The sequence below is a fragment of the Opisthocomus hoazin genome, chromosome 6, assembly GCF_030867145.1.
Source record: "Opisthocomus hoazin isolate bOpiHoa1 chromosome 6, bOpiHoa1.hap1, whole genome shotgun sequence".
Taxonomy (NCBI): Eukaryota; Metazoa; Chordata; class Aves; order Opisthocomiformes; family Opisthocomidae; genus Opisthocomus; species Opisthocomus hoazin.
The window spans coordinates 66,759,777-66,774,400 of record NC_134419.1 but is presented as its reverse complement, the minus strand read 5'-3'; the positions used below and the strand labels follow the sequence as shown (position 1 = coordinate 66,774,400).

Here is a 14,624-nt window from a genome sequence, read left to right as displayed (position 1 = left end):
AGGCATAGATAATTGCCCCATTAATAAGGAAAATCTAAATAAGAATTTGCTACAGACTTCAGCATCGGCAAAGCTCAGCTTCATTGTAGTTGTTTCTTTGCTGTGTCTTTGAATAGGGGATCAACAGATTGCTTCCTTTAACTTCAAAAGTAAAGAGGAGGAAATTTTGTATGGTAGAAGCCTTCACTGAAAAAATATTCACATTATTATTCAGTGGAAAGGGTAACTGAAAGAACACAGTGTGTCAGCATCACTGGGTAATTGCAGTACATGGTTAGGTTGGTAACATGCATTGCAGTCTGTTGTATAATTAAAGATGGAAGTGCACTGGATGTTTGCAGTTAAAAATCTGTGGAGAAGTACTGGAACTCTGGAAATTGTGAAGCAGAATTCATGAAGTGTGACTGCCTTACTTTATTTTCGTTAAATACCCCAAAAGATCACATCAGTTTTGCTGCTCAGAAACTGAAAATTACTGAAATGCTTTCTCCGTATATTGGATTGATACCCCTGGAAATTGAAAGCTTGGTAAACCCAAGCAGGGCAGTACAAGCTCCTATAAAATCCCCTTCCAGCATTCTTCCAGTGCAGCCTTGTGGATCAGTATCCCTACGAATGAAAAAGAGAATTGTATTCCCTTCCTGTATGGCTTGGCCCTTTGCTCCTTTGACATGGCTGTAAGCAGCAGACTATTATGTCCAGTTGTTTTGGTTTCGGCTGACGCCGGCAACAAAAGCGCCACGCGGCCGCCCCTCCCCCCGCAGCGGTGCGGAGGAGAATGAAAAGAAAGAGGCAGAAACTGGTGGGTCGGGATAAGGGCAGTTTAACAGAACAGCAAACAGAGGGAACAGTAACAACAACGGTACAGATAAGGAGAAAATACAACACAAACTCGCACAACAGACCCTCTCTCCCGGACAGGACCGGCACCGCGCGCCGTTCTCCCCATCTGCGGTATAGAGCACATTTTTAACGTCTTGCCCTGACCAGACTGGACCAAGGGCTACGGCATGAACTATCTCCCGTTTAATTTGTTCAAATGCCTGTTATTGCTCAGGGCCCCATTCAAAATCATTCTTCTTTTGGGTCACGTGGTACAGAGGACTTACAATCTGGCTGTAATTTGGGATGTGCATCCTCCAAAAACCCACAACACCCAGGAAGGCCTGTGCTTCCTTTTTGCTGGTTGGTGGAGACATAGCTGCTATTTTGTTGATGACATCCATTGGGATTTGACGGCGTCCATCCTGCCATTTTATTCCCAAAAACTGGATCTCTTGCGCAGGTCCCTTGACTTTACTTCGCTTAATGGCGAAACCGGCTTTCAGAAGGATCTGAACTATTTTCTCCCCTTTGTCAAAAACCTCCTCCGCTGTGTCACTCCATACAATGATGTCGTCGATGTATTGCAGATGTTCTGGAGCTTCACCCTTTTCCAGTGCAGTCTGGATTAGTCCACGGCAAATGGTGGGACTGTGCTTCCACCCCTGGGGCAGTCAATTCCAGGTGTACTGGATGCCCCTCCAGGTGAAAGCAAACTGTGGCCTGCACTCTGCTGCCAAAGGGATGGAGAAGAATGCATTAGCAATGTCAATTGTAGCGTACCACTTGGCTGCCTTTGACTCCAGCTGATACTGAAGTTCTAGCATGTCTGGCACGGCAGCACTCAGCAGTGGTGTGACTTCATTCAGGCCACAGTAGTCTATTGTCAGTCTCCACTCTCCAGTAGATTTTCTCACTGGCCATATGGGACTATTGAAGGGTGAGCGAGTTTTGCTGATCACTCCTTGACTCTCCAGCTGGCGGATCAGCTGATGAATGGGGGGAGAAGGGAGTCTTGGTTGGTACAATACTGTCGCCGGTGCACCGTTGTGGTCGCGATGGGTACCTGTTGTTCTTCAACCCTCAGCAACCCCACAACGGAAGGATCCTCCGAGAGACCAGGCAAAATGGACAGCTGTTTAATTTCTTCTGTCTCCAAAGCAGCTATGCCAAAAGCCCACCGATACCCCTTTGGGTCCTTGAAATAGCCTCTCCTAAGATAGTCTATCCCAAGGATGCACGGAGCCTCGGGGCCAGTTACAATGGGGTGCTTCTGCCACTCCTGCCCAGTGAGGCTCACTTCAGCCTCCAATACACTCAGCTCTTGGGACCTCCCTGTCACTCCAGAAATGCAAATGGACTCTGACCCTTGGAAATCTGATGGCATTAAAGTACACTGTGCACCAGTGTCCACTAGAGCTTTATACTCTTGTGGATCTGACGTGCCAGGCCACCGAATCCACACCATCCAATAAACCCAGTTGTCCCTTGCCTCCATCTGGCTGGAGGCAGGGCCCCTCTAATCCTGGTCAGAGAATTTGCTGCTCACCTGCTGTAAAAATGACTTGGAGGTCCCCTCCAGAGGATCGGAATCAAGATCAAACTGCCTGCCTGGCCTGGAGAGCTGGCTGCTGGAAACTGGAGCGGCATTTTTCCTAAGAGAATCCCCTTTTGTGATTGTTTTACCTCGCAACTCACGCACTCATGCCTCTAGACTTGAGGTGGGTTTTCCATCCCACTTCCTCATGTCCTCTCCGTGGTCACGCAGGTAAAACCACAGGGTGCCCCGTGGTGTGTAGCCTCTGTACTCTCTCTCCTGAGCAGAGAAACGCTTGCCCCTAATAGCTGAGATGTGGGCCCGCACAGGTGGGGAGTAGGACATATCCTCTTTGAATTGCTGGAACTGCCGGGACAATTTATTCACAGCTGAGACAAGGGAGGAAGAGAGACTTTCCTCATATTGCCAGAGTCTGACACCCACCTCATCCACTGTTGGTGCCTCTTTACCTTTCCAGTTTACTATTGCCAGTGAGTTGGCATATGAGGAGGGTGCGCTCCGCACAAACTTCCTCCACCACATAGATGCTGTGCACTGGACTTCATCTGGGTCTGTGGGTAACCGGTCATCGTCCGGTTCATTATAAACCAGCTCCCGCACAGCTAATTCCGTCAAGTACTGAATGCCCCTTTCCATATTGGTCCACTTGCCAGGGTAACATACAAAATCGTCACTGAAGGGGTACCTCTCCCTCATGCCTGACAGAAGTCTCCTCCAGAGGCTGAGGACTTGTTCCTTCTTCCCAATGGCCTTGTCAATGCCCCCATCCCTGGCCAGGGATCCCAGCTGCTTGGCTTCCTTGCCCTCTAATTCCAAGCTGCTGGCCCCGTTATCCCAGCACCGCAGCAGCCAGGTGGCAATGTGCTCGCCTGGGTGGCGGCTGAAATCTTTCCGCATGTCTCGCAGCTCGCCCAGGAACAGGGACCGGGTGATGATCTCTGTCTCTGTCTCCCGCGATGACCCTGGCTCATCGTCATCCCTCCCGGAGCGATCTGCTCTCTTTGCGTCTCTCTTTAGTTTTACAGGGGCGACTGCTACCGGCACAGGTTGGTTATTGGGCTCAGTCACTGTGCCTGTGGCTGGAGCTGGGGCTGGAGCAGCTGCCGTGCCCACTGGGGAACCTGAGGCAGACCCTGCAGTTGTGGCAGCGGCAGTGCCGGTCAGGGGGCTGTGACTGCCTGCTGGGCTGGAGGGGCTGTAGGGCCTGCTGGGGGGGCAGCACCAGCCACAGTGCCTGCTGCTTCGTTTCCCCCCCTTTCCCCTTTAGGGCACTGAATCAGGTTGAACAGGGCTCGGTAGGCATGGGTCAGACCCCAGCACATTGAGGTGATTTGTGTCTCTCTGGAGTTCCCAGGGTGGCAGCACACTTTTTGCAGATATTTTACCAGATTGTCCGGATTCTGTATCTGTTCAGGGGTGAGTTTAAAACACACCGCAGGTGCCTACGGCTCTAGACACCTGCCCGTGCTGTCCCACACACCCAGCCACTCACAGCTATCCAGCCCCGGGGCAGGTCTCTGCACTATGTTCTTAACGACCTGTTTAACCCTAAACAAAACCTGCAACCCATTCAGGAAGCAGAACAATAGAAACCCGCTGGCCTGAGCATCCCACGGGTACTCGAAATTCTCAAAAGCCGTTAGGAACAGCCTGAAGGAGAGAGGGGGGGCGAAAGAGTGGGAGAAGGTATCCCCTCCGGTATTCCCCACAGGCTGGGTTTGATTATTAACAAATTCTAAGACATAGGATCCGAGGTACGGAAATGACTGTAGTGCCGCATGCAAATACAAGCCTAATTTCATGCACAGTGATGTCATCATATCATAAGTCGATAGCTTACAGTACAGCAAAATCATCATCCTGGTCCTTTTCCCAGTGATGATGAACAGCATGGCAATGAACACATAGTGCAAGTACGGATTTACATAGCAGAGCCACTTGATCAAAGTCAGAAACATTTTTTTACCAGCGACTACTTAACACAAAAAAGTGCGTATAACAAAATTTAACAAAATCTAAGAAAGCAGTTTTAACACCCGCTGCTCAGCCCTGCCGTTATCCCCGCCCCACGCTCGGGCGCCAATTTAATGTTTTGGTTTGGGCTGCCGCCGGCAACAAAAGTGCCACGCGGCCACCCCTCCCCCCGCAGCGGTGCGGAGGAGAATGGAAAGAAAGAGGCAGAAACCGGTAGGTCGGGATAAGGGCAGTTTAACAGAACAGCAAACAAAGGGAACAGTAACAACAACGATACAGATAAGGAGAAAATACAACACAAACTCGCACAACAGACCCTCTCTCCCGGACAGGACGAGTGCCGCGTGCTCCCGAGCCATGAGTGAGTCCCCGCCGCGCCGCCCACCCCCCCACCGGCACCCAGTGTGATGTCACATGGTATGGAATAATGGGCTCTGTTTGGCCAGGTGGGGTCAGCCCCCACCCCCCGGCTGTGCTCCTTTCCTGGAGTCTGGTGAAAATTAACCCTGTCCTGGCCAAACCCAGGACACCAGTTTATTAAAACTACAAAACAAAGCCCTGAACAGCCGTCAGACAGTTAACAGTTATTGATTGTCATTGACCTGGGTCTTACGAGCCACTGATCTGTGTAGTTAACCTCAGCCCCTAAATAAATCCTACTGATTACAACCAGGCTTCATATGGAGAAAAATTTTGCTTCTGCAAGTTTTATTTGTATATGAAACAATGACCTAGAAGAGGAAGGCTGTACACCTGTTACCCTGATGACCCATCAAGTCACCAAGATTTAGGGCCTTAACTTGAAGAAACTATAGCATTATCACAGGAACAGCCCCACCAGGATTCTCCCATCTTTTATAAATAATGAAACAGCGCAACAGATTTTTTGTTTAATTTAGCGCTGAAAAATATCATCTTTGCTATTTTAGGACTTCAGTTTTCCTCAACACTTGCCTTGGGGACTTGCAAAACACATTTTATTAATATTAGTAAAATTGTAGTGAATACTACAGCTGTAATGGAACTTCCCTTCAGAAAGGAGAACAACATGAAATGTGAAGGGCATACCAAACAAAACCCCAAAACATGACATGAACATTTTAAACAATATCCAGATACCTCCTGAACACTTAAGGGAAAGACTAATTCTCATAACCAAACTGAGAAAGTATCAGTGCTCTTTACTCGGCCCACAGCACACTACTAGAAATGAAATGTCACATGTTGCGCATTGCATGTCATTTCTAACAGGATCATATTGTCAAGCAGCTTTTTCACTACAAAAATCTCTTAGCTGGTTCAATAGTAGGTGGCACTCTTAAGATTCACCTTGCCTGAGCTTCAAATTAATGGCTGAAATTGGAAAGGCTCTTATTTTTCCTACTCTTCAACTCCTCAGTTTTATTATATAGCTAAATGTCTCCCCAGCTTGGGAACATCTTGAAGGGTTGCCTCTGCCACTGTTCACACTCAAAGTATTGCCATGTAATAGCAGAAAGAAAATGATAAGGATCGTTGCAGTTCCTGACACCCACCCACAAGGTTTTGATTAGCAGCAGCAAAAATCAACAAGATTTTCTACGCACTTTTCCTCCTCCTTCAGGATGCTTTGAGCAGTACCATGGGCTTCCAAGCTGCAACCATAGGATGACAGCACTGCTATTTATATTTACTCTGAGTGCACCTTCCTCATAATTCTGAGGACAAGAAAATTTATTTCAAAGAACTTCTGTTTCTATAATTCTCACAGATCACTCCAGACTGTTACACTGAATTTATTCTACTGGAACAAAACACTTTATTGTAAAGCATGGAAGTTTCTCAACTAAATGCTAAAATAAAGCCTGTCTAAGGTACCACAGGCTAAGCTTTTAAATGATCAGAAGGAAAAAAGTTCAAAATACAGTCTTCTGATCATTTGGCAGCTTTAGGTTTCTGGTAGTCAAACCTCACTGTAAGGCTAAAATCGTTGACTGCTTTTAGCAAGTCAAGCAAGTTCAAATCAATAATAACAAAGCACACATCAGAGTAAATTGGTAAAATCACACTGAAATGCTATATAGCATTCCTTTTCAAAAACACGGTGAAACATTTATTTATATGAGTTGATGACACTTGCCTGTTCTACAATCCATATTTCAGCAAGTAAGTAAATTTTTATGCTTTGGCAATAGTTAACATCGAAGCAGCACTTCAAAAATGTTAACGAAACCAGTCTCAAAAATTGTATATTAAGTTGGAAGTGTGCTATCTTACAGAGGGAAAGCTTAAACAAAAAGTGTAAGTGAGTACTTCAAAGTTGATGGACTTGGTTTAGTGCAAATAAACACAGAATTTGACTGGAACTAGCAAAAATACCAGGCTAAAGAAATAAAGCGACTGGTAGCAAAGCAGAGGTTAAAGAACTGGAGATGCCAGCTCCATAGTTAGCACTCCAGCTAGTTCTCTACCTAAAATAAAGTGTTCTTGTAGATGCTTTTCTTATTACCATGCTTTTCATTAACAATTTGCAGGTCATGTTTAATTATTTTCGAAACTTTACCGCCTTCATTGATGATATAGTTCCATGATCATCTTTCGACAGCTTTGTGAGCACCACTACTTTAGATGAATTCACCACAAGCTCAGCATTCAGTTCCCTGCATTTCTTCATGAGACGCTTTTCATTTTCATGGGACTTCTTCATAACAGCATGGAGCTTCTCATATTCTATCCGGAATTTTTCCAGAGTTTTGTCTCCCTTAAGTAGACTGATGACTTCTTGGAAGTCTTTTTCCAGTGCTTCAAATGCACTTTCTTCTAGATACGGTTTGCCAGACTTTTCCTGAATGAAATGAGATGGATAATCAACAAACAGAAGGAATTCAACATGTCACTTACAACCCCAGAATCTAAAACAGAAATATACAGAGTGTGCAGCAGCTACTAAGAAATCGTGACAAAACTTTCTGAAATAACCGTTCTCTTGGTAACATACGATACGCACATTGCAAGCTATTTTTTCAAACAGATCTCCCCCGATTCTAGTGAAATAACTTGTGTTTCAACAGTCAGAGTTCCTATAATTGAGTGCCACTACTACTTCAAAGATAGATCTACAAAATATCATCACTGTGTGTCCCGATCCGTATCGGGGAGGTTTCGATGCGATCCCAGGAGACGAGATTAAGACGCAAACGCAGTCATATGCCATGCAACCTTGTAAACTTTATTTCGGTGAACCGGGAATCAGAGGTCTGGCGGGGACGGCAGCGAGGGCAGCGGGGGCGGAGAAGACGAGACAGGAAAAAAAAAAGGGTAAAAGTCGGAAAAACCCCAGAGGGCGAGGAAAAGAAGTGCGGGGGGGGGGGGGGGGGGGAGGATCAGTTACCACCACCAAGGATTCGACGATGTCCAGCGATGTCCAGTCGGCTCAGTCTCTGTGCAGGCGTGGAGCCCTGGCGAGAGTAGAGCCCAGCAGCCAGGCGGTGAGGAGGAGAGCAAAAGAGCGGCGAGGAGAGCAAGAGAGCAGCGAGGAGAGCAAGAGGGCGGCGAGGAGAGCAAGAGGGCGGCGAGGAGAGCAAGAGGGCGGCGAGGAGAGCAAGAGGGCGGCGAGGAGCATGTGCTGCCCTTTTACAGGGGCATTTGCGCATGCACAGAGCATGTCTGCATATGTGCAGTTCCTGCCATGCGTGTTGCCCGCTTAGACAAGTCCATTTTTGCCCGTCCACGGGCTACTCTGTGCGCAAGCGCTTTCCTGCAGGTCATTGTGGCGGCTTCCTTCCAGAGGCCAGCAAGAGATGGCAATAGCGATGTCAAGACAAAACCAGTTTGTAGCGGTCTTCTACACTGTGATAGTGTTTAAATAAGACAACAACTATTCTGGAAGCCCGGTATTTTAGCCTCAATTCTTCCCAGTTCTCTACAGTCTAAAGTCTGGTTAGTTTATGCTTTCTATGCAGATAGTGCCAGCAAATCACTCGTAGATAAGCGCGTCTGAAAGCTCCAGTAATGCCAACGCAAGCCAACCCTTCCGCTGAGGGAAATGCTACTGCTAAAACTTCCACAGGGGACATTTTTGATCTAGCTCAGTTCCGACACGGAATTTTACCAGCTCATTTGCTGGATACCAAATTCCACCAACATTTTTCAAAACAGCTTAAAATAAGACTCCGTTATAGCCTTCAGCAGAGTACAAGCGTACCAAGCGGACGGAGTATGGCCACTTCTCGGGAGTTCGCTTGAGCTGCTCAGCAGCAAGATAAATCAGCCCACAGGATGCCTCGTGCTGTCGCAGATACGCTGCTGCCATCACTCCAGCTTGCTCCAAACTGACTGGAACGCCTCTAGGCTGCAGTCTGGAGTCTAGGGATATCCTTATTATGGCGTCTCGGAGGTAGGCTCACTCAGACAGGAAAACAGCTCTCCTGCCAGCACTGGCCGTGGATGTATGGCAAGCCCCGACCACAGAAGAGAGGCGAGGAGGTGCACAACTCCCTCACACGCAGCCAGCCCACATCCAACCTTAAAAACCTGCCCTCGTACCTCCCCCCCATCCCCACCCCAACGGACAGCCCTTTCAAGAAGGCTTCAGGCCCCTGCTCACCATTTGAACACAAACAGTTTAGATGTAAAGGCGAGAATTTTTGAAACTCTCAGAAAAAAATAAAAAAAGAATTTCTGAGAGCAAACCAGCCCATTTCATTTGTTCCATTGGGTTTTTGGGAGACGAAGTTCTGGCGCTTAACCCCTTTGAACTGGTTTTCGTGCTCACAGCAACGAATGTGGGGCTCTTCTGTTACCCTCCCTGCTGACATCCAGCCTCCAGTTTTGACCCCATTTACATTTGCTATCATGAATAGAGTTAAGAGAAGAGCAATAAGAGCAACAAAAATAAATCACATTTAAGCAATCTTACGCTTAGCAGCTGTTCCTAAAATTTAAGTGTTGTTGCCGCCTATGTGCAATTCACCTGTTTGCACCTGCTTTCAACACAGGTTCTAACCCAACTCTGCCCACAGGAGCGACTCAACACGTAAATAAATAAAAATGTCCCTATCTTCTGTACAGACACCAAATATCTGTACCAATTCCACGGGTACAGAAGATGTCGCTGGGGTTGCTCTGAGGTACGGCGTCCGTCCTGCCCACAAACAGGCAGGGGGTGGGGGGGGCTCACCTCAGCCATGCTGCCAGCGGGCCGCGGGCGAGAGGGGCCGGGGCGGGGGTCGGGGCCCGAGCCGGTGCCGGTGCCGGTGCCGCTGCCGCTGCCGGTGCCGGTGCCGTTGCGTCCCCAGGCCGTGGCCGTGCAGAGGCCGCCGCGCCGTCTCGTAGCAACGGCGGCGGGCGGGGGCGGAGCGCGGCGGGGCGGGGCGGGCCGTCGGGGCCGCGGAGGCCGCGTCTGTCGCCGGGGCCCTGCGGGGTGCGCTGTGCAGGCCCGCGGCCCGGAGCCTGCGCGGAGGGGCCCGCCGCGGCCCTGCGCAAGACCCTGGTCACCCACCCACCCCCACCCCGCTCCTTGGGCCTCGGGGCTTGCTTCCAAAGCTGTCCATCTCGCTGCTGAAAGGGGGTTCGACCGCCGGCACCGAGGGGAACCTCCCTGCCGACACGGAGCGGGGCAGCTCGGCGGGAAGGCCCAAACCCAGGGTGCGGAGGGAGGCAGCGTCCCGTGGAAGGAGACAAAAGGGGATTTGCGTGGGTTTGGGGTGCAAATCACACTTGGACCCTGGTTTCTGCCGTTCCCTTGCGCCTGACCGTCCACGCCAGCTCGTCTGCGGGGTGCGAACAACGCTGCGCGAACCATGGCGGGAGGACGCGGGAGGGTGGCTCTGCGCTGGGAGAGCTGCACTCGAGGGGCAGCTGGGGCTCCTCGCCCCGCTCCAGCTCACCCTGCACAGGGCTGCGTTTAGCTCGGTGAGGGGCACAGGTTGTCCGTCTGGCTGCTTTTTAGGGCAAGGAATGTGTTGTGCCGTGTGTGCGCTCCCCAGCCGAATGGATGTTGGCTATGACCCTAAAGTACCACTCCAAACTACTAACGACAATGGAAAACTTTTTTTATTCCTGGTTTAATGAAGCCTGAATAGTAGCTTTTCATTTTAATGATTGCATGGCAAAACAGGCAATTTCAAATGGATGCTTTCAAACGGTCTGATTTTACCACTAGAACTGGAGAATAACACATTTTATAACGTATTCTCTGTATGTATTGCTTAATTTACAAAATATCCTACACGCTGAAACATAGTTTCAATCATTTCAAAGCACACTTCTAACAAAAAAATCAATAAAGTTCCTTTTCTAAGCTTTGCACTGTTCTTTTTCCTCATTTTCTTTCGTACTGATGTTTCTTACAGAGTAAAATCCCCAGGAAGATGATCGTGATAGTTTCCTTGATTTTAGGATTTCAGATTCTCAAGAGGGCCAAACTTACAGACCTTTGGAATGAAACAGCTGCACATATAAAGAAATATCAAAAGTTATTATTTTAATTTTTCTAGCAAAATACTGGAGGAAGTATGATATACAAGAAATACTTCAAATTTACATCTTAAATATATAACCTGGATATTTATTATACTCTTTCTTATGGCTTTAACAACAAAACAGGAGTGGAAACTTGTGAAGGGAGGTAGTTGCCTTTTAGCTCTAGGTTCATGTTTGCACTTGTGGGTACCAGCATAAACGTGTCCAAAAATAATACCCATTTCTTGAGGCATTTCCATGAGCTTCCTGCTCTAGCCGAAGAGGTCTCTGCTCATTGCAGGGGGGTTGGACTAGACGACCTTTAAAGCTTCCTTCCAGCCGAAACCAGTCTATGATTCTATCCCATGTTTTTCAAACTCCTGGTGATTTGTGTCCTGTGAGGCCCTCTAAGGGTGACTGTATAGGCTGCTCTTCATGACAAGTGCCATTTGAGCTGAGTTCATTCAAATTCAACGTGTTCACCATCACGGTAGCTGCACCTCCAACTGCAATGCAGACATAGCAGGATGACTCTGTCAGGAGCCCGTGATAACTCACACTAAAGCCCATTTTTGATAAGCCAGTCACCGTACATTAAAATATCACAACTCATAGCACGTAGTTTGAAGTACAACCAGGACACAAATCTGTGACAACACTCAGTATTTACTTTGCATTAATTCTGCAACAAACCTACAGAATGTCTCAACAGGTTCATGACCAAGGAGCTGGACTGACATTCAAGAGGACTTCTGGGTTTCCAACCTTAGCAAGAATTTCCTATAGCTTGGGTCCAGCCACTTAAAATTTCCCTTGCTTTGTACTCATCAGTGAAGTAGAAACAACCGCATCGGCCATCCTGCAGTAGTGTTGTGCCTGTCATGGCCATAAATGATGCACTTATGTCATAGAGTGAACCTCTAGACAAGGTGGAGCTTTTGAACTGGGATCGCTTTTTAACGCTCCCTTTTAAGCTGACCCTATGTTCTCAGCTCTGGGCAAAACTTTCTGCTAGTAAGAGCAAAAAACTCCCACAGACACAGAAGAGGAAAAAATAAATAACTCACCTTAAATAAAAATAAATAAATCTCTATTAACAGCAGGGACAAGCCAGACACAGAAAGTTTCAGATCATTTAAAACAATGTTATTTATTTCCCTGAATATCTCACTTTGTTCAAGAGATGCCTCTACTTTACGGTAAATAAGCAGAATCACCTGTCTCACCAGCTGCATAAAAGGGAGCTTTGCAGAAGTGGAGTGTGTCAGTGTGCATGCAGAAGGTGTTACTAGAGAAGAAATATTTGCTCATTGATTTATTTGAGGTCACAACCCTCAGGCTGTTAATTTAATGCATGTTTTAAATTGTAGTGGCATGAAAATGATAAGCCATTGCTCCCTGAGTGGAAGGATTTATGGGCTACTGCAGGGATATAAATAAATAGAAGAAAATCTCATCATAACATCGCCCAGGAGAATGTAAGAAATTTGGGGCAGGGGCCGTGACAGTGCATGTCTTCTGGAAAGTGTAAAATGAACCTTGTGGGCTCTGGATGGTAACGATAAGAAGAATTGATAAAGGAAAGCCTGAGAGTGGAGGGGTTGAAAGGTTTCCTTTCACACCATGCTGTTGTAGGGAAGAACATCACTAGGTGGCACTCCACCACCACAGCCCTTCGGTAAACTGCCCACCCCCAGACGAAAGCTGTTTTCAGCCCTGACGAGCTTCTCTGGTTTAGAAACGTGTTACAAATATCGATCAATACACGGAGACGTAATGGCTGAGTGAACGTGTTCATGGATGAGATCCTGTATTTGCATAAAATTTGGTTCAATTCACTCAGGTAATATCATCAACAGGAGATTACCACTAAGGAAGCAACATTTGTCTAACAATTTACTAATATTAAAAAATTATTTTATATGTATTACAAATATGTTACAGAATTATTACTTATCTAACTGCAGGTCTTGTAATTTCTCCAGCAACATGGAAATCCAGCACAACCTCAAGGCATCAAAGACCATGATGCTGCAGCCACTGTCAGTGGGCTGATGTCCTGTGCCCTGGAAGCCAGTTTGCCTTCTCAGAGTTCCACCAGTTCTGCAGTATTAAAAGGAAAAAGAGCTTACTAAAAATACTTCTTCTCTCCAGTGACAAGGAAATGCTACATGGTCCTCAATTACTTAATTACCCAACTGATATTTTTACTACATGCTTTTTGAATGTCTTCTTCCTCTGTTATTTTCAAACTAAATGATAGTTTTATAATGTGAACAGTCATTCAGTTTAAATTGGATTGAGGCTTTCTACTTTGTTCATAAAGACCATGCAACAGATGTCAAATAGCAGTAGCCTTTGATCATTTTTGGCAGTAGAGTTGAGCCAAGAGGGAGAAACATTACCATTTTTATAAAAAGCTAAATCATGGAAATGTTTTGATTAATAGAAGCACTCAAATAAAGAGCTTGGTTAGTTCTGAGACAGAAGCTAAAGCTGACAAGCAGTCTGTGTCTAACGCACAATTATATGCTCCACATACAAAATAAAATAGATGACAATTATGGAAAGCAAACAAAATTAAGTCAATAATCCTGGAACTAAGCTGAACTTGCCATTCCCCGGCATGGTTTGAAACTGCAGAACAGTTTTCTGTCCCAGTTTTTCTTTCCAGTTCTGCAAGTAAGATTATGTTGGCCTGTGATTCTTGTTAGAAAATTCCTGTCTTCTGCCCTTCTCCAAGCCAAACCTGGGGATTCTCCGGGACTGCTGGTAGAAAGTAATGCTCTGCAGGTACCCATGGCCACTGCTGCCCACTGCGGGTTCTCAACACCACCAGCATCATGGTTTATGCTACCAATCTGGCCTACAGCTTCAGAGAGTGACATGGCAGGGACTTGTCCTCCTGTGTAGGAGGAACAGTCTGGCAGAAGTCACCCCCTCCCATCCCAGCTGCCCAACGTCCTTAATGCTTAGAGAGGTTATGAAGGAACTACAAGGTAACATAAACACACTTGGCCCTGCACAGCACTCAGGTTTCTTCAATGGATACTTCCCATTACCTGCTTACCAGTTCTGATCCGTGGCTATCTTCCCAATCACGAACGTCTGGGTGTATTTAAAAATGTGTTTCAAATATGTCTAGAGTCATCTTGTGTTCCTTAGCAGAAACGGCTTCCCCCTATGCTTTCCAGCAGCCTTTCTGTTCCAGCAGCAGAATCCAGGCCCTAATCTCTGATTCCCGTTCCCCTCATTCATATTTTATTCTTCAGCCTTTTAATTCTCAACCACCATATCTTCCCCTAGCTGAAGATTTGTCTGGCATCTTTCTCTGCTTGACATTTGAATCCTTTGGGAGGAAGAGGCTATTAAAAAAATCTGAATACCCAGGGAAGGCTATAGAAATGACAGAGATTTAAGGTGTTTATAAGGCCAGGCGTAAGGAGGTAGCTGAGGACACCACGTGGTGAGCTGTGAGGAGGTGACCCTGTCTCCCTGCACACTTCCTTGTATGGTAGCTAGGAGGTGTGAAATATTAACGGGTGGAAGGGAGTCCTCCACTCCCTTCTCCCCTTGATCTGCTTGTGCTGCTGCTCTACTGGGTCACGCTGAGCTGTGCCTATAAAATACTGTCCTTCCACAGTCACCTTTAGGCTCACACAAACACTTGCAGTATTAAAGGTAGGGCCCCAGCAAGGCCTGACTCTAGCAAGATTATCATTCCTGCTTTCTGTGTGTTAACGTGATCTCTCTGCGTGCTCATGGTTGGCAGCCGCCTCCTGCATTCCTTGTGAAGGTGACACCTGGAAGCTGTACTGAAACCTGTTTC

The 14,624-nt window shown here is 47.0% G+C and overlaps 1 protein-coding gene across 1 annotated transcript in view; it reads right to left on the bottom strand.

Annotated features, from left to right (window-relative positions):
• CFAP58 (cilia and flagella associated protein 58) overlaps positions 1-9,594 on the bottom strand; it is a 63,754-nt gene extending 54,160 nt beyond the window's left edge. Inside the window, exons 1-2 of the mRNA XM_075424259.1 lie at positions 9,513-9,594; positions 6,897-7,178 (exon numbers count right to left, since the gene is read on the bottom strand). Of these exons, the coding sequence (XP_075280374.1) occupies positions 6,897-7,178; positions 9,513-9,521 (291 nt within the window). The 5' untranslated portion in view covers positions 9,522-9,594. The remainder of the gene's footprint in view (positions 1-6,896; positions 7,179-9,512) is intronic.
• Between the last annotated feature and the right edge of the window lie 5,030 nt (positions 9,595-14,624).